Source organism: Culex pipiens, chromosome 1, assembly GCF_016801865.2.
Source record: "Culex pipiens pallens isolate TS chromosome 1, TS_CPP_V2, whole genome shotgun sequence".
Lineage (NCBI taxonomy): Eukaryota > Metazoa > Arthropoda > Insecta > Diptera > Culicidae > Culex > Culex pipiens.
Genome location: NC_068937.1, coordinates 6,192,369 through 6,213,206, shown reverse-complemented (window position 1 = coordinate 6,213,206; position 20,838 = coordinate 6,192,369). Strand labels below are relative to the sequence as shown.

General features: G+C 29.0%; 2 protein-coding genes across 6 annotated transcripts in view; both read right to left on the bottom strand.

Annotated features, from left to right (window-relative positions):
* Positions 1 to 20,838, bottom strand: part of LOC120422065 (tRNA dimethylallyltransferase) — a 246,745-nt gene that overhangs the window by 167,998 nt on the left and 57,909 nt on the right. The gene's annotated exons all lie outside the window — the stretch shown is intronic.
* LOC120422070 (angiopoietin-related protein 6-like) lies at positions 6,293 to 7,519 on the bottom strand. The gene is made up of 4 exons (XM_039585413.2): positions 7,360 to 7,519; positions 7,202 to 7,303; positions 6,474 to 7,145; positions 6,293 to 6,417 (listed from the first exon to the last, which is right to left on the bottom strand). Exons 1-4 carry the CDS (start codon positions 7,425 to 7,427, stop codon positions 6,336 to 6,338), a joined length of 924 nt encoding a protein of 307 aa, XP_039441347.1. The 5' UTR covers positions 7,428 to 7,519; the 3' UTR covers positions 6,293 to 6,335.

Genomic DNA, 20,838 nt, shown 5'->3' with positions numbered 1-20,838 from the left:
AAAAATACAAAAATACAAAAATACAAAAATACAAAAATACAAAAATACAAAAATACAAAAATACAAAAATACAAAAATACAAAAATACAAAAATACAAAAATACAAAAATACAAAAATACAAAAATACAAAAATACAAAAAATACAAAAATACAAAAATACAAAAATACAAAAATACAAAAATACAAAAATACAAAAATACAAAAATACAAAAATACAAAAATACAAAAATACAAAAATACAAAAATACAAAAATACAAAAATACAAAAATACAAAAATACAAAAATACAAAAATACAAAAATACAAAAATACAAAAATACAAAAATACAAAATACAAAAATACAAAAATACAAAAATACAAAAATACAAAAATACAAAAATACAAAAATACAAAAATACAAAAATACAAAAATACAAAAATACAAAAATACAAAAATACAAAAATACAAAAATACAAAAATACAAAAATACAAAAATACAAAAATACAAAAATACAAAAATACAAAAATACAAAAATACAAAAATACAAAAATACAAAAATACAAAAATACAAAAATACAAAAATACAAAAATACAAAAATACAAAAATACAAAAATACAAAAATACAAAAATACAAAAATACAAAAATACAAAAATACAAAAATACAAAAATACAAAAATACAAAAATACAAAAATACAAAAATACAAAAATACAAAAATACAAAAATACAAAAATACAAAAATACAAAAATACAAAAATACAAAAATACAAAAATACAAAAATACAAAAATACAAAAATACAAAAATACAAAAATACAAAAATACAAAAATACAAAAATACAAAAATACAAAAATACAAAAATACAAAAATACAAAAATACAAAAATACAAAAATACAAAAATACAAAAATACAAAAATACAAAAATACAAAAATACAAAAATACAAAAATACAAAAATACAAAAAAAAACAAAAATATGAAAATGTCAAAATAAGAAATTAAATTAAAAGATTTGGATTGAATATTTCAAAAGTGATTAAAATCGAGGTGAGACATTTTTACACTAATGGGCAGAGAAAAAGATATTTTTCTCCTATTTTATGTCAAATTATTTGAAACTAATCGACTGATAACAATCTTCAAGGCAGCAATAAATTACTGAAATCGGTCCCTAATTAAACGGCTGTAACAAATTTCCACAAATACAATGCGTAAACGTTTCGTTTCGCAACCAAGTGGGCGCTCGGACTACGCACCAAATTAGCCATACTTGGCGACTTCTTTTTTTTTCGACCTGCTCCGCTAATAACTTACTCACATAAGCTGGCGGCGCAATTTGCCAAAACCCCGATAGTTTAGCACACCTCTACTAATTGTGCGTTCTCCTCTTATCGCACTGTCAAAATCTTAAAATTCGTGACATGGTTGTTCAGGCAACGCATCGCACTCTAATTAACCCTCAGGTGCCGCACCTGAGGCAAGACGACCATAAATCTCACTTTTCTTCTTTTTCTTTCCTCTTCGGAGTAACCAATTCCATAAATATTTCAGCCTACTTCGGTTCCGGTTCGGAAGAACCGAAAACAGACCAAAACCGTTGAACCCGCCCGGTTGGAAGTTGTCCTAAGCAAAGATGGCGTTCTTATCGCCCGAAATCGATCAGAACTTCGGTGGAAGTAATTATTCGTTGAGTCGGGGTTTTCGTGTCCAGATGATTTCGATCAAGTCACCTTCCAGGGAAGAAAAGGTGGGGACTGCCCTTTTCCGGTCTGGGGAGTAGGAAAGGGAGCCAAGTCAGGCACGGACGTTGCGCTGTTCTGCTCGAATACTTATGAATTATTAATAATTTGGCATATTGTTTATGGTTTGTTTGGAGTTTTCTTCAAATTTTGAGATAATTGTGATGGAAAGGAAGCGACGCGTTGACCAGTGAAGGTTCTTGACTGTCAGAAATCCTGAAATTTAACTGTCAAATTGTTTAATTGAACAGGCAAAGACAGGATTAATCCAAACTTTTTTAACTCAAAAATTACAAATTGATTAAAAAAAAGAGAAAACAAGAACGATGAAAATAAAATAAAAACAATAAAAGACAAAAATAACACATTTAAAAAATTATGTTTTTATCATTGTAGAAATTTTTGAATTTTTTTGTAATTTTCGTATTTTTGCAATTTTTGTAATTTTTGTAATTTTTGTAATTTTTGTAATTTTTGTAATTTTTGTAATTTTTGTAATTTTTGTAATTTTTGTATTATTATAAAAAAAATTAAAAAAAAATCACCAATTTTTTTAACCTATTATAATTTTTTCAGTTTTTTTTTATTTATATTTATTCAAATTTCTTTTCCATGTAAAAAAATGTGTGTTAAAATATTATTGAGTGTCCAATCACAAACGATGACTTTTCACCTCAATTTTAAATACTAGCATTTTCATTCATTTTTTTTCATGCATCATTTTTGTATGGACAGCTACCAAATTTGTATGGAAAATTATATGGACAATCTAATGATGCGAAATGGCTTCTTTGGGCATACTGAAGGCACCAAAAAAGCTTCAGTCGGATTAGAAAATACAATAAAATCGAATGACCGAAATCTAAGAGAACTGCTCACCTATATTGTAAGAGTACATTTGAGTATTTACATAAAAATTACGTTATTTTTTTATACATTTTATACCAAAAATTGTAATGCTGGAAAATATTTTAAAAATTTCCTGTCGTAAAACTCTTTTGGACGAAGCCTTCTTCCCTCTCCAATGTTCAGGAAACGAAACCCGAAGGAAACCACCATTTCTCATAAAGATCTCAGCGTTTCTTTTTCGTTGTTGCTGGTTGTTTTCACCTGCCCACAATTTCCGTGATTTATCAACCGCAAACAACTTCCAGCTCATTTTGTGCCGACTTGGAAATGACTTTTCTCGCACCCCTCACCTCCTCCCTCCCACCCTGGCAGGAAGATCAAGGGAACCGTGAAGACCCGGCACGAAGCCGTTACACTGCTAGTTGGTTTAATTATGTTTTTGGGGTTTTTTTTTCGGAGTGTCCACCCATTTAAAGTGTCATTTCTGTAAGATCGATCTGACCATCGAAGGAGGCGCGGCCGCAGCAGACATCCGATGCCAAAGGGTAGACTCGTCTGAAGATGGCTGAAGGGAGTTTCTCATGGCCTTCTGCGGTTTCGAGAGGAATTATGGAAGGGTTTGGGAAGGTAATTGAGACATTATCGAAAGAAAGGCAAAGTTGTCGATTGTTGCCAAGTGTTGACCAAGTTTGCAAGAGTCGCAATTTTCCAAGTGTTGCAAGATCCCAAGAGTTGCCAAGTGTTGAAAAAATTTCTTAAGATTTGCTAATTGCTAATAATTTTAAATTTCCAAGGGTTGCAGTTTACCAAGTGTTGCCAGCTTTCCACTACCACTTAATTGAAAGTTGCCAAGTGTTGCCGCCAGAACCAGTACTTTTCCACTCTGGCCAAAATCCGTTACTGGCGGCATCGTTCCGCTTGGCAACCGGCCCCGCAGTGCTTTTTGTTTAGTTTAGTCGAACTTCTGACTTCTGCGGTTGCCAAACCGCCAAAAATAGCTTTCACTGTCGCCCGACGACTTCTGCTGCCCAGCCCAGCCTACTGCGTTTCACCGATGGCCGACGACGGGTGCGTTTCTTCGCACAGGTTCTGTTTGAACACACGATCGCCTACTTGTCCCGTGCCGATGAACTCGAACTAGACCGAAAAAAGACAGACGGGCGCGCGTTTTGTCTGTTTAGACAAACCTCCGGGCCGGGAAATGATGATGATGCTGTCAGAAAATGTTTAGAGAAAGAAGACTCGCTTTGGACCGTGTGATGAACCCAGAAATAGGTGAGTTTGACGAGCCGCTGACGGATGCGTGAAAAGCGGGTCAGCTTTTTTTAGAACGCGAGCGCGAGAGTTTGCAAGCAAAGTGACAGCTGTCGCCGCCGCCATCTTGGATCGCGCAGCTTCCTCGTCGCTGCAACAATGTCAGGAGGGCTTCAATTACGAAGAGACCCCCTCACATGACTGACGTATCCTTACCCGCAGCAGCGGTCACCGCTTGTTAACAAGACTGTCAACAATGTTGCGCTGGTAAACAAACACATTTGCCGCCGGAACCGACAATGGGGTGTCAAACAGGCAAACAACACTGCTGGCCAGAATCCTGCTGCTGATGCATTGTTTTTCTTTGGAATTACACTCTGCACAGTCCCACCTTGAGGTGGGCGAAAACAAAGGGAGAGAGAGAGAGAGAGAGTGCAACCTTCTTTGATTGAGATGACTTTTTGTTGGTAAATAAAACATGCGAAAAGGTGGCTTGTTGACGTTATGCGCCGTTGCAAACCAGCTTTGTAATTTTTGTAATTTTTGTAATTTTTGTAATTTTTGTAATTTTTGTAATTTTTGTAATTTTTGTAATTTTTGTAATTTTTGTAATTTTTGTAATTTTTGTAATTTTTGTAATTTTTGTAATTTTTGTAATTTTTGTAATTTTTGTAATTTTTGTAATTTTTGTAATTTTTGTATTTTTGTAATTTTTGTAATTTTTGTAATTTTTGTAATTTTTGTAATTTTTGTAATTTTTGTAATTTTTTGTAATTTTTGTAATTTTTGTAATTTTTGTAATTTTTGTAATTTTTGTAATTTTTGTAATTTTTGTAATTTTTGTAATTTTTGTAATTTTTGTAATTTTTGTAATTTTTGTAATTTTTGTAATTTTTGTAATTTTTGTAATTTTTGTAATTTTTGTAATTTTTGTAATTTTTGTAATTTTTGTAATTTTTGTATTTTTGTAATTTTTGTAATTTTTGTAATTTTTGTAATTTTTGTAATTTTTGTAATTTTTGTAATTTTTGTAATTTTTGTAATTTTTGTAATTTTTGTAATTTTTGTAATTTTTGTAATTTTTGTAATTTTTGTAATTTTTGTAATTTTTGTAATTTTTGTAATTTTTGTAATTTTTGTATTTTTGTAATTTTTGTAATTTTTGTAATTTTTGTAATTTTTGTAATTTTTGTAATTTTTGTAATTTTTGTAATTTTTGTAATTTTTGTAATTTTTGTAATTTTTGTAATTTTTGTATTTTTTGTAATTTTTGTAATTTTTGTAATTTTTGTAATTTTTGTAATTTTTTTTGTAATTTTTGTATTTTTTTTGTAATTTTTGTAATTTTTGTAATTTTTGTAATTTTTGTAATTTTTGTAATTTTTGTAATTTTTGTAATTTTTGTAATTTTTGTAATTTTTTTTGTAATTTTTGTAATTTTTGTAATTTTTGTAATTTTTGTAATTTTTGTAATTTTTGTAATTTTTGTAATTTTTGTAATTTTTGTAATTTTTGTAATTTTTGTATATTTTTGTAATTTTTGTAATTTTTGTATTTTTGTATTTTTGTATTTTTGTATTTTTGTATTTTTGTATTTTTGTATTTTTGTATTTTTGTAATTTTTGTATTTTTTTTTGTATTTTTTGTATTTTTGTATTTTTGTATTTTTGTATTTTTGTAATTTTTGTATTTTTGTAATTTTTGTATTTTTGTATTTTTGTATTTTTGTATTTTTGTATTTTTGTAATTTTTGTAATTTTTGTAATTTTTGTAATTTTTAATATTTTTGTAATTTTTGTAATTTTTAATATTTTTGTAATTTTTATTAATTTTTTGCTGTATTTTTTTTTTTAATTTCTGGTGTAATTTTTGTAATTTTTTTATTTTTTTTTATTTTTTTTTATTTTTTTATTTTTGTAATTTTTGTAATTTTTGTAATTTTTGTAATTTTTGTAATTTTTGTAATTTTTGTAATTTTTGTAATTTTTGTTATTTGTGTAATTTTTGTATTTTTTGTAATTTTTGTAATTTTTGTAATTCTTGTAGTTTTTGTAATTTTTGTAATTTATAAAATTTTTGTAATTTATAAAATTTTTGTAATTTCTAAAATTTTTGTAATTTTTGTAAATTTTGAATTTTTTGTTTTTTTTTGTAATTTTTGTAATTTTTGTCATTTTTAATATTTTTGTAATTTTTATTAATTTTTTGCTGTATTTTTTTTTAATTTCTGGTGTAATTTCTGTAGTAATTTTTGTTGTTATTTTTGTTATATTTTTTTATGTTTGTTTTAATTTTTATTTTTGTTATACTTTTTGTAATTTTTATTGTTATTTTTTCTTATTTATTTTTTTAATGTTTTTTTTTTATTTTTGTTTTGCCTCTGACCTCCAAATTTGCTGATTTTTTTTTGGGTTGAAAATTATTACAGTTAGTTTCCCTTCAAAGATGATCTATTTTAAAGGAAAGTTTTTCTCGTAAACCAACATTTATTCACACAATTTTAAATATCTCATTTCTTGCGACGCATCATCATTCTACTGAAAGTTCCATAGCCCATCGGAGACCAGTACGGCGTTTTGTAATTCAGGGCACTGCAAAAAAAAATCATTAATTTCTTGAATACAACTTGAGGTCCAAAATTTCTCACCTTTCCCCACTGCAAGTGTCAAACCACCAGCCCGACGACCAATAACTCGCACAGTTTTCCTTGTAATTTTCGTTGTCACTGTCGTAGGTCGAAAATTTCGCATAGTTTCGGTTGCCCAACCCATCGGCCAGAGTTCCCGAATATCCGCCAATCAACAGCCGGTACTTGTCCACTTCTCCAGCAAGCTTAAACTGCGAATACCTCGCAAAGCCCTTATTGCCACCGAACGTAAACTCCACCGCCAGCTCGTAGTCGCCACTGTTTGTGATCTGATGCACCGGTTCCAGCCCGAGCCAGTAATTCTCGTCCTTCCCGACGGTTCCGAACCCAAGCCGATACTGGGCCCAGTTAAGGTTGAAGCTCAGGGCCGAGCTCACCTGCTGCTGAAAAACGATCCAACCACCTTCGAGGAAGTCCATCTCGCAGTACGCCTCTTTGCGGAGTTCCCGCAAGTTGACCATCCCGGAGGAGTTGGCACTCTGGCAGGGATCCAGCGGGTGCACTTTGTCACCACTGGTGACTCCCGATTGCTTCAAGATGGCAAGTTGATCTTGGAGCGATATTTGATTTTGGAGCAAAGTTGTAGCAAGCGATTCCAGCTTGACCATCCGGAGTTCCAAAGATTGTTGCTCAGAGTAGGTCAAATTGCTTGTGGGAGCGTTCAGTGAGAGGCTGCGAGTGTTAAACATTGTCAAATTAGTTGAAACAACAAAAACACAACAAACTACCTCTTAACGATGTTCAGCATGTACAAATTGCCGGAACTATCCTCTGGCAGCGTTTGGTTTCGATTCAGGGTGTTGCTCATGCGTTCAAAGATGTTGAACAAGCTGTTAAAATAATAAAAAATCAGAACAAAAAAATTTGAAGAAAAAATTTGTCTAACCTATTCTGAAAATAGTGCATCCGATGTTCATCTTCGTGGTCGAAATTTTCACAACTCACTACTGTCATCAAAGCCAGAACTGGAATCGTCTAACCTGATGTGAACTTCATCGCGATCGCCACTAATTAATCACCGATCGTTTACTGATGCAGGACTGTTATGGCAGCAGCACATTTTATACCGTTTTAATCGATAGATCGATGGAATGTTTGGTTCTTTGGAAATCGATTCTAAAACAAATTTCATTAGGGTGATCATTTGTTCGTAAACGTAATTATAGCGTGACACTTACACTCCAACTAAGTTGTACTAAGTTGTCCACATTCTTTACCTTTAATTATTATTTCACGAGTTCGAAAGTAACACAGAAAAAAAATTTGCCTTTTTACAGAACTTTTGAAATTTCATGCTTTTTTCTATTTTTTCCAAGATCAGCCTAACATTTGACCAACTCTCTACGAAATCGGCCGATTTCGACCAGTTTTATTTTTTGATTTGACTCAAACTTTGTGTGATTGGTTCATCCATACAAGTCTCCATACAATTTCGGCTGCTGTCCGTACAAAAATGGTATGTAAATATTCAAACAGCTGTAACTTTTGAGTGAATTTTCTGATCAATTTGGTGTTTTGGGCAAAGTTGTAGGTATTGTTGAGGACTTTTGAGAAAAAAATAGGTACACGGAAAAAAAATTTGCAGATTTTTTTATCAACTTTTTTTCACTAAATCTCAATTTACCAAAATACGTATTTTTTTGATTTTCGAGATTTTTTGATGTTTTAGGGGACAAAAATCCGCAACTTTTGAGCCAGAGAGAAACATGGTCAAAAAATCTGCCGCCAAGTTATGAATTTTTGAAAAAACACTGATTTTTGGAAAAATCGAAGTTTCATGCAAAAACAAGTTTGACATTATTTTTTAATGCAAAATTGAATTTGCAATCGAAAAGTACTCTACAGATTTTTTGATAAAGGGCTCCGTTTTCAAGATATAGCCACCGAAAGTTTGATTTTAGCGAAATATTTGCAGTTTTTCAATTTTTTTAAATAGTGACCATAAGTGACCATTTCCAAAAAATTTTTTTTTGAAGTTCAGAAAATTTGCTATAAAATTGTCTAAGAGACATTGAAGATTGGACCTCGGGTTGCTGAGATAGAGCCGCTTTAAGAAAAAGAAACACGAAAATTGAAGTTTTCTTAATCTCACCAAAATAACCCACCATTCTCTCATGACGATATCTCAGCAACTAATGGCCCAATTATCAATAATAATACATGAAACATTCGTAAAATTTTCCGATATTTTCGAAAAAAATATTTAGAAATTTTTTAAATCAAGACTAACATTTTAAAAGGGCCAAACATTGAATATTACGCCCATTTAAAATGCCAGACTTGATTTAAAAAATTTCAAAATATTTTTTTCGAAAAGATCAAAAAATTTCACGATTTTTTCATGTATTAAAATTGAAAATCGGACCATTATTTGCTGAGATATGGTCATTAGAAAATGGTGGGTTATTTTGGTGAGACTTAGAAAACTTCAATTTTCGTGTTTCTTTTTCTTAAAGCGGTTCTCAGGAACCCGAGGTCCAATCTTCAATGCCTCTTAGACAATTTTATAGCAAATTTTCTGAACTTCTCAAAAAAATATTATGAGAAATGTTCACTCATGGTCACTATTTTTATAAAATTGAAAAACTGCAAATATTTCGCTTAAATCAAACTTTCGGTGGCTATATCTTGAAAACGGAGCCCATTATCAAAAAATCTTTAAGGAACTTTTCGATTGCAAATTCAATTTTGCATTAAAAAATCTGGAGTTTTTTTTTTTTTTTGAAAAGGTCCTATCAACCAAATTTTCATTTTTTGCTTTTTGGGTGTTTTTGAATACCCCTGACTCAAGGCGGTTCTAAAAACACCCAAAAAGCAAAAATTTAAAATTTGGTTTATAGGTCCTTTTCGAAAAAAAAACTCCAGAAATAATGTCAAACTTGTTTTTGCATGAAATTTCGATTTTTTCCAAAAATCAGTTTTTTTCAAAAATTTATAACTCGGCGGCAAATTTTTTTACCATGTTTCTCTATGGCTCAAAAGTTGTTGATTTTTGTCCCCTAAAACATCAAAAAATCTCGAAAATCAAAAAATACGTATTTTGGGAAATTGAGTTTTAGTGAAAAAAAGCTGATTAAAAAATCTGCAATTTTATTTCTCTGTACCTATTTTTTTCTCAAAAGTCCTCAACAATACCTACAACTTTGCCGACGACACCAAATTGATCAGAAAATTCACTTAAAAGTTACAGCTGTTTGAATATTTTCATACCATTTATTGTATGGACAGCTGCCAAAATTGTATGGAGACTTGTATGGGTTAACCAATGACACAAAATAGCATATTTGGTCATAGGGAAGGCCCCCACAAAGTTTGAACCAAATCAAAAAATACAAATAAAATCCATTTCCGGTTTTGGTAGAGAACTCCTCATTTGAAATGAGCTTGAAACATTAATTTTTGACATTTATTTTAGCATTTAAGTTTTTTTGAGATTTTAGAGCACAAATTTCACAATGTTTGTTAACATTGAAACTTAAAACAAAAGTTTCCAAGGTATCGTCAGTGGGAAAATTTAGGCTAATCAGGTGACAAGGAGAAACACTAATTTTTCACAAATAATTTTATAACTTTTTTCAGCAACCACCAAATAATTACCAAATACGTCAAAAAATTATAACTGCCAGAAATTAGCTCAGTTTTGTTAGGACGGGTAAAGTTAAAGCTCCACGCAAAAAAAAAATTAATAACACTGATCAATTAAAAAAATAGCCAAAAATGACGGAACGATATCGCTGTTTTGAAAAATTCTATCGGCTATAATCGACGATAACTTATTTTAATTTTTTTTCTAAAATCGATTAATTCAACCATATCATGTTAAATTTTCATGCTTCCCTTATGAATATATTTTTTGAAAATCTAGTTAGGCCGATGTAAATATTTTATATCAGGAGACAAAATTTTTTTTTTCGAAAAACTTCAAAATTTTTATGCAAATTAATGTTTCATCAACTGACAACCATTTAAAATGCATCTTCCTACATTTATACAGCAATTCCACTTGAAAAGAGCCTAAACCGAAAAAAAAGTTCTCCTATCGGGCTCAAAATTTTTCTGGGGGTTCCCTGGCCAAAATAATTAGACCCGTATTTTTTTTGTTTGGTAATTAGGGTGACTTACATCGTGCTAGGGTGGTTCGAAAAATGGCCATTTTCGTCATTTTTCGCAAGAGCCACTTTTTTCATAATTAAATACGCAACTTATGGTACCCTAACATGTAAAGGTCATCACTGAAATTTTTAAGTAATCGCAGTTTTAGTGAAAAATGTTGATTTTTTGCAGATTTCTTCATTGTCCTGTTTTTGTGCGTGGCGCGTCGAAAAACTCAGTTTTTATTTTCAAAAAATCATATCTCGGAAACGTACGGTTCAACATCGCCATTTTTTGATATATTATGTGAAAATTTCCGAGAAATCCGAAAAACATATTTTCAGACATAGGCTCTTTGGTCCAGACACGATCAAAACGCCATTTTAAGTTTTCATACGACTTTTTCAAATGTTAAGCTAGATTTTTGAAACTTCTTACTATTTTTTTAAAATAGCCAAACTAATCACCTTTCTTTTGCGTCTAAGACAGCTAAAATCGGATAAAATGCCGCGGAGATATGATTTTTTGAAAAAAAGTGCTTTTTGCGAAAAATGACGAGAATGGCAATTTTTCGAACCACCCTAGCACGATGTAGATCACCCTAATGGCCAAACAAAAAAATACGGGTCAAATTATTTTGGCCAAGGAACCCCCAGAAAAATTTTGAGCCCGATCGGAGAACTTTTTTTCGGTTTAGGCTCTTTTCAAATGGAATTGCTGTATAATCATATTTAGCATGTTTGAACTCCTTTGAACAGATTTTAAATTTTCATGAATTGCCAATGTACAGTCCGACGAAATGTTTAATTTTTCGCGAAAAAAAAATTCCATCGATACCACAATATTTTGAAAACCAGTGATTGGAAAACAACTGAGCGCGTATAAAATGCATTTCAAAACACTTTTTTTTTATCCAAATGTTGAAGCCTAGGCTTGTAATTTTAATGTTTATACTTTTTTGCCCCAACCTCTCCCCTCCCCCATCAACTTTGTTCAGAGCCGAGGGACATAAGTTTGAAAAAATATTTGCAACGGCCTAAGTTTCGAAGAAAAATATGTACTCAAAATTGTTCACAAAAAACCGTATTTTTTGAAAATAATTGTATTTTCAAAATATGCAAAATGGGTATTGAATTGAAATTTTGTATACTTTTTCAATTTATTAGAATTTTTTTTGGAAAGTACAATTTTTTCACAAAATACCGTATTTTATCGAAAATACTAAAATTTTCAAAATTTGCAATATGGGTATCAAATGAATTGAAATTTTGTATGCTTTTTATTTTATTAGTGTTTTTTTGAAAATACTAAAATTTTCACAAAATACCATATTTTTTTGAAAGTATTCAACATTTTCAAAATATTCAATATGAGTATGAAACAAAGCATTTTTTTTATTTTAAAAATTTTAATAACTATTTTTTTTAATATGGTATTTTATGAAAATTTTAGTATTTACCAAAAAAAACTTGAATAAAGTGGAAAAACATTCCAAAATTGTGCTTCGTTATATTGTAAATTATGAAAATTTGAGTTCGAAAATCTGTATCTGAGGAAGGGTTTATTTTATCGTTTTGGTGTCTTCGGTGAATTTTGAGGTTATGATTAGGCCGTTGCAAATATTTTTCAAAGTTTATGTCCCCCTCCCCCCTTCAAAATTGGTCTGGAAAATCAGTGGGCAGAAAAAATATTTTTCCATAAAACTTCAAAAATTTCATGAAAATATAAGCCTAATCAACTGAAAACAATCTTAAATGCATTTTTCTGCATTAATAATCATATTAAGCATGTTTGGGCTTGTTTAAAAATGTTTTGATTTTTTATGAAATCCCAATGTATAGCACCGCAAAAATTTTATTTTTCGAAAGAAATAAACTTTTCGTCAATACTTAGATATTTTGGAAATTAATTATGGCAAAACGGCTGGACAGATGTATAATGCATTTTTCAAGACTTTGGTCAGAGTCGAGGGAAACTTCAAAAACTATTTGCAATAAACGGAAAAACCCATTTTTTTACTTTTTGCACTAAAAGTTGAATTCCCAAACTACATATTTTTAAATATTTAAGTATTTTATAGGAGATTTAAAAAGGGCAGCTTATGCACAAGGGGTTTAGGGTGGTGCAAAATCTGATACCGAAGTTTTTAGCTTTTGAAAGGAAAAAAAAATGTTTTGAATTTTTTATAATTTTTTTAAAGATTAAATTCACCGTTATTAGTTAATTATGTTTAAAAACGCTATTTTCTGAAAATGTTCAGTTTTTTTATTACCGATTTAAAAAAACAAAACTTTTTGCAGGAAACGAACCCCTGAAGAAAATTGTTTCTTAAAGCTAAGGAAATTTAAAAACTAATATTTTTTAATATGTCCATCAAGCAGGTTATTGATACTGGATACAGCCCCATACATTTTTTTTGTGAAAATTTAGTTTTTTCCCACTGTCATCAAATCAGCACTATTTTTTAAACTCGCGATCTCTCGAAAACTGTTGATTCGATTTTCAATGTGAAAAAAATGAAACTTTTGTCAAATTTTCGGATCTTTTGATTAAAAATAATTTCGAAGTTTCACAATAAAGAGTTACATTTGAAAAGGGCTGAAACGATTTGAAATTTTGATCTTGATTTTAAAATTTTTGATTTGTTTTTTTATAGAGAATATATTTTTAACATTGAAAACTTAAGCTTATTTTCCGAGATAACACAAGTTGATAAATGGGGATGATTGATTGTCTATTGAATTACAAAATGCATTTGTTTTTTAATTTCAAATCACTTTACAGTAGTTTAGGGGCCGTAACAAAGCTCGTCAACCAGAATAAGATGAAACAATATTTTTTTTCGAAATTTGATATCTAAAGTGAGATTTTTCCGAGCCTATATCCAATGTGCTATTCCTCATGAATTAATTTAAAATTGCAAAAAACTGAACATATTTCGAAAAATAAACCACTTCTGAATTGTACAGTAAAGTGGGCTTGAATTTGAGGGACCATCCATTTTAATTTGTTTTTTTTTTTCATAAAAAATGTAAAGCCAATTTAAATTGCAAATTTGATTGCGCATCCAACATGATTTTTTTTTGGAAATTTTGTCAGATAATATTTTTATTATTTTTGTTTTCAAAAATCAGTTTTAAAAAAACCTTTTTTGGTGCCAGAACTGACTTTTTAGTTCCCTTAAATATATGATAAAAATATTTTTTTTTTTTAAATCAACTTTCAAATGAAAAAAAAAACATTTTTTCCTGAAAACCCTTGTAATATCCTACAATTTTGCCCAAGACACCAAATCCCAATTCTTTCTCAAGATACAGATTTTCGAATTTTCATTGACCAGCCCACAAAATTGAATGGAAAACTGAATATTGGCAATTTTAAAAACGTAGCAAAAATTACTCAGACTATCAAAAGCGTTTATTTTTTTTCAAATTTTAATTGGGCTCGTGGATTTTTAAATTCTCTTTGTTTTTGTAAAAGTTTCAATCTGATGAAAAATTTAAACTATTCAAGATTTAATAAATATTCAGTTGGTCACCCTATTGTAATCATCTCCAGCTTCCTGGCGAGAGAGGACCTCTGTCTTATCACGAAACCGAACATAAAAATAGTGCACGTGCAAAAACAAACCAGTGCAAATATTGAGCGCAAGATTTACTTGAAATTGAAAGTTTCAAACGCAAGCGTAATCAATTCCAAGAATTTGTTTGTGTTTTTTTTTTCAATAGTTTTAACTTTATATTACTATTTTTACAAAGCATACAATTTTCCTTCGAACATCCCAAAACCCAATTTTCACTACACCTTCCTTTCTAAAACAACAACGGCCGAGCTTCCGTGGCCGTGAGGTTACGGGTTTCGCCTTGTAAGCGGAAGGTGATGGGTTCGATTCCTGTCTGGCTCGGCAAGTCAGATCCCTTAAAAGAGTAAATATGCTCACTGGGAATACTGACCGGTAGGGGATGGGTTTCGACTAGCGGCGTGCTGGGTTTCTAATCCAGAGGTCGTGAGTTCGATTCTCGTACCGGGATGATGAATGAATAATAGGGTTGACCACCGACCGTGCCCATGTCCGAAAATCTAAAATTAATGATTTGCCACTCCAATAACAAACACCGCCTCCAGAGAAGCACCCCCCTTTCTCTCCCTTGGAAAAAATACGTAAAATAAAACAGGTTAATTAATTTATCACCTTTGTTCTTCCCTTCGCTCGGGAGCAGCACGCGTCCGTTAGGGGATTCGCTCCCCCGAAAGTTAAAATAAAAAATATTGGTGTTTAATTGCCGGGTTGTAAAACTACGGTTACGGAATCGACCCCTTTAAAATTTCGAGAGCTGATCCAAAAATTAGAAGCGCTCTAAACGTGTTATCAGGTGAGCAGTGCTTTTTCGTTAACTAAAACTGCACCGGGATCGGCAAAGCAGTAATAAATTAGTTAGGAAAGAAGGAAATAGTGTTACGAAGAAAATTGAACTTAAAAAATGTGTTTTTTTTTTCAAAATATTACTAAAAAAGATGGTGGTCAGGTGACGAACCCTGATTTATGGTGAGCCGGACGGATTAATTACTCGTGTTTTTTTTTAAATTATTTTATTTCGTTTTGTTTGGAAAAGAATCGGAGTAGGCCGAGTCGAGCCGAACCAAGCCGAACTAAGCAGCAGGTGGATATCGGTTTGATACGATCTTTATAGCTCCAAGCGCGAGCTAATTGCTTCGATTTTTTTTTTTGGTAAATTCTATTTGGATCGCTCATTGCTCAATTTTACGAATCGTAAAAATCGTAAAAAAAAAATTTATAACAAAAAAAATAATAAGGTAGACGACCGTATTAACTCTTAAGAAAATCCAAGTTTCGCAAACTTTTCAAGCAAAAAAAAAAAAGCTTTTGCTTCTTCATCCTCTTTGTCTTAACATTCTTTGACAGCTTGGTGACAGTGACGCAAAGGAGGGCGAGACAGTCTGTCGGCCGGTAATTAACTGTTTACATACAAAAACACACACACACACACACTCGAGAAGAAAAAAAATACCCAGACTTTGCAAGAGTAGGCGGGGTGAGACGGGGCAAAGGGAATTATGATTGACATTAATAAATATTTGTTACGACGGCTGGCTGGGTTCTCCCTTAACATTGTCACACGGCCTACTACTTGGCGGCTTTGGTGGGTCTCGCTCAGACGACAATGACAACGTCTTTGTGGGTGGTTTGAAGGGAATTTGTCATTTTTTGTTTGCTATGAAGAAGGAAATTAAAATAACTAAAAAGTAAAAACTAAAAAAAATGTAACAAGTGAAAAGTAAAAAAAAACATAATTTGAAAAAAAAATCTACGAAAACATAATAAAAAAACAAAAAGCTGAAATTAAGTATTCAAAAATCATACGAAAACAAAATAAAAAAGTAAACAGCAAAAATAAAATAGAAAAATTAAAAAATTAAAAAAATTAAAAAAATAAAAAAAGTAAAAAAAAGAAGTAGAAAAGTAAAAAATTAAAAAATAAAAAAAATTAAAAATAAAAAACATACTACTTAATTTTTTTAATTTTTTTTTTATTTTTTACTTCTTTATTTTTACTTTTTTTTATTTTTTAGGTTTTTAAATTTTTAACTTTTTTAACTTTTAATTTTTTTACTTGTTTTTCTTCTTCAAAATTTTCTATTTTATTTTTGCTGTTTACGTTTTTTATTATGTTTTCGTATGATTTTTGAATACTTTATTTAAGCTTTTTGTTTTTTATTATGTTTTCGTATATTTTTTTTTAAGTAAAAAAGAAGTAAAAAATAAAAAAGTGAAAAAGTAAAAAAGTATAAAAGTAAAAAGTAAAAAAGTTAAAAATTAAAAAAGTAAAAAAAAGTAAAATAGTAAAAAAGTAAGAAAGTAAAATAGTAAAAAAGTAAAAAGTAAAAAATTAAAAAAGTAAAAAAGTTAAAAAGTCAAAAAGAAAAAAGTAAAGAAGCAAAAAAGTTAAAAAGTTAAAAAGTAAGAATGTAGAAAAGTAAAAAAGTAAAAATGTTAAAACGTAAAAAAGTAAAAATGTACAAAAGTAAAACAGTAAAAAAAGCCAAAAAGTAAAAAATTCAAGAAGTCAAAAAGTAAAAAAGTAAACAAAGTAAAACAGTAAAAAATTAAAAAAGTAAAAAAGTAGAAAAGATAAAAAATTAAGAAGTAAAAAAGCAACAAAGGAAAAAGTAAAAGGTTAAAAAAAAAGTTAAAAAGAAAAAAAGCACACAGTAAAAAGTAAAAAGGTAAAAAAGTAAACAAGATAAAATATAAAAAGTGAAAAAAAGTAAAAACAGTAAGGCCGTTGCAAATATTTTTCAAAGTTTATGTCCCTCTGACCAAAGTCGAGGGGGGGGGGGCAAAAAAATAAAAAAAATATAAAAATTGAAATTACAAGCCTAGGTTTTAACATTTGGACGAAAAAAGTGTTTAAAAATGCTTTTTACAGGCGTACAGTTGCTTTCCAATCATTAGTTTTTTAAAATATCGAGGTATTGACGGATTTTTTTTTCACCAAAACAACTTTTTTTTTGTGGGACTGTACATTGGTATTTCATGAAAATTTAAAGTGTTTTCAAAGGAGTTCAAACATGCTAAATATGATTATAAACGCGGGAAAATGAATTTTAACTGATTTTCAGTTGGTTAAACTTTGATTCTCATTAAAATTTTGAAGTTTTTTGGAAAAAAAAATGTGTGCCCCCTGATTTTTCAGGCCAATTTTGAAGGGGGGGGGACATAAACTTAGAAAAATATTTGCAGCAGCCTAAAAAAGTAAAAAGAGCAAAAAAGTAAAACAGTAAAAATGTTAAAAAGTTAAAAAGAAGAAAAGATAAAAAGTTAAGAAGTAAAAAAACAAAAAAAGAAAAAGTCAAAAGGTTGAAAAGAAAAAAAAAGTTAAAATTTAAATAGTTAAAAAGTAAAAAAGGACACAGTAAAAAGAAAAAAACTAAAAAATTAAAAAAGAAAAAGTTTAAAAAAGTAAAATAAACGTAAAAAAGGAAAAAGTAAAAAGGTTAAAAAGAAAAAAAGAAAAAAAGTAAAAAAGTAAAAAAAAAATAAAAAAAATAAAAAAAGGAAAAGAGTAAAAAAGTTATGAAGTAAAAATTAAAAAGTTAAAAAGTAAAACAGTAAAACAGTAAAACAATAAAAATGTAAAAAAGCAAAAAAGTCAAAAAGCCAAAAAGTCTAAAAGTCAAAAAGTAAAACAGTAAAACAGTAAAACAGTAAAAAAGTAAAAAGTAAAAAAATAAAACAGATGAAAAGTAAAAAAGTTCAAAAACTAAAACGTTTAAAAGGTAAAAAGTTAAAAAGAGAAAAAAAATAAAAGTAAAAAAGATAAAAAGTAAAAAGTAAAAAATAAATAAAAATGTAAAAAAGTAAAAAAGAAAAAGTAAAAAGGTAGAAAAATAAAAAAGAAAAAAAGTAAAAAAAAGTAAAAAAAAAATTAAAAAAGTAAAAACTAAAACAGTCAAGAAGTAAAAAAGTAAAAAAGTAAAACAGTCAAGAAGTCAAAAAGTAAAAAAGTTAAAAAGTTAAAAGTTAAAAAGTTAAAAAGTTAAAAAGTAAAAAAGTAAAAAAGTAAAAAAGTAAAAAAGTAAAAAAGTAAAAAAGTAAAAAAGTAAAAAAGTAAAAAAGTAAAAAAGTAAAAAAGTAAAAAAGTAAAAAAGTAAAAAAGTAAAAAAGTAAAAAGTAAAAAAGTAAAAAAGTAAAAAAGTAAAAAAGTAAAAAAGTAAAAAAGTAAAAAAGTAAAAAAGTAAAAAAGTAAAAAAGTAAAAAAGTAAAAAAGTAAAAAGTAAAAAAGTTAAAAAGTAAAAAAGTAAAAAAGTAAAAAAGTAAAAAAGTAAAAAAGTAAAAAAGTAAAAAAGTAAAAAAGTGAAAAAGTAAAAAAGTAAAAAAGTAAAAAAGTAAAAAAGTAAAAAAGTAAAAAAGTAAAAAAGTAAAAAAGTAAAAAAGTAAAAAAGTAAAAAAGTAAAAAAGTAAAAAAGTAAAAAGTAAAAAAGTAAAAAAGTAAAAAAGTAAAAAAGTAAAAAAGTAAAAAAGTGAAAAAGTAAAAAAGTAAAAAAGTCAAAAAGTTAAAAAGTTAAAAAGTTAAAAAGTTAAAAAGTTAAAAAGTTAAAAAGTTAAAAAGTTAAAAAGTTAAAAAGTTAAAAAGTTAAAAAGTTAAAAAGTTAAAAAGTTAAAAAGTTAAAAAGTTAAAAAGTTAAAAAGTTAAAAAGTTAAAAAGTTAAAAAGTTAAAAAGTTAAAAAGTTAAAAAGTTAAAAAGTTAAAAAGTTAAAAAGTTAAAAAGTTAAAGAATTAAAAGTTAAAAAGTTAAAAAATCAAAAAGTTAAAAAGTTAAAAAGTTAAAAAGCTGAAAAGTTAAAAAGTTAAAAAGTTAAAAAGTTAAAAAGTTAAAAAGTTAAAAAGTTAAAAAGTTAAAAAGTTAAAAAGTTAAAAAGTTAAAAAGTTAAAAAGTTAAAAAGTTAAAAAGTAAAAAAGTTAAAAGGTTAAAAAGTTAAAAAGTAAAACAGTCAAGAAGTCAACAAGTGAAAAAGTAAAAAAGTTAAAAAGTAAAAAAGTAAAAAAGTAAAAAAGTAAAAAAGTAAAAAAGTAAAAAGTAAAAAAGTAAAAAAGTTAAAAAGTTAAAAAGTAAAACAGTAAAACAGTAAAAAAGTAGCGTAAAAGAGTAAAAAAATAAAAAAGTTAAAAAGTTAAAAAGTTGAAAAGTTCAAAAGTTTAAAAGTTAAAAAGTCAAAAAGTCAAAGATTAAAAAAGTTTAAAAGTTTAAAAGTCAAAAATTAAAAAAGGTAAAAAATTAAAACGTTAAAGGTTTAGAGGTTTAGAAAAATTCAACCAGTTAAAAGTTTTTTTCAGTCATGACTCTGTTCTATTTGATTAAATTCTAATTTTGTATAGTTTCACTTATTTTTCTAAAATCCTCCCGGGTTGCTCTTATTGCACAAAGCAAAGATATGCTCGAAATAAAAGGGAAATGCTATTAACCCTGCCCCGGTCTGAGACCTCTCTTTCTTTCGCGAAAGCTTTCCACCAGAAACACTAGAAAACATTAGCAGATTCTTCCGGAATCTACACCGTCAAGCGCGACTCTGATTCTGAAATGTGACGTAAGCGACACTATTTCTGTTTTTGAGTTTTATTTATATTTTAGAAAAATATTTTGTAATTTTTCTTTTTAAAAAATAAATTATGAATTTCATTAAAACTAATTTGAATTTGTTTTATTTATTCGATTTATTTGTAATAATTTTTTTTGTTTGATAATTTTTTTAGATATAAATTAAATTTATTTTTTCAAATCCATTAATTTTCTAAACAAAATGAAAATATTAAATGAAACTCTATTTTAAATCATTAAATAATCTTATAAATAAAATAAATAAAACTCATTTATTTTTATTTCATTTAAATTATTTAAGCTTAATTTTAGAATTTTTAGAAAATTAATTGAAAAAAAAATTTTTTTGAGACTTTTAATCGTCGCTTACGTCACTTTACCCCCTCCTCAATCCAGCAAACACCCAGCAAAAATAATGGAAGAAGATCGTCGCCGTCTGCCGCTGCTTGCACTCCAAAGAGCGCTAGAACCGGTGTCTCGCTGAATATCTCAAAGTCCGGAGAAATGACTTTAGTGGCGTTGTGAACGGCGTTTTTTTAGTTCGTTTCTCACCCCTCAGCGCGGGGGAGGAAGAACCGTCGTCGTCGGAGTCTGCGATGCGATGGCGATGGCCCCACTGCGTTAGATAGTTGGAGAAAAAAAGGTTTTTTGCAAAAAAAATGCTTGCGACGGGATTCGAACCTGGGTCGCCGGCGTGAAGGTCGCGATTGAGCTTGAAACCTCTCAAAAGTGTTCTTAAATTGTAGCGAAAGTTGACTTAACGAAAAAAATGTTTTTTGGGGGCTGGTTTCGAACCCAGAACACAGGGATTGACATTCGGTACCGGCGACTTAACCAACAGAGCTATTTTCTCCATTTGAAAAAGTGCTGCAAAATCACTACCTGGTTATGATAAACCATAAAATAGACGTTGGAAATCATTTAAAAATTGCAAAGCAACAATTTTGACCGCATTTTTCGACACTTTCAACCACTGTTCAGGTTCGCAACTTGATGTGCAGTTTGCATGCAGTGAAAGAGAGAATAACAACAACAACAAAAAGAGCAAAACAAGAACACGGCAAACACTGCGCTGGCAGCTAAATGTTATGAATTTGAAAGTGGTTTGTCAGATGAAATTTCTCGCAGAGTCTGTGTGAGGGAGCAAGAAAAC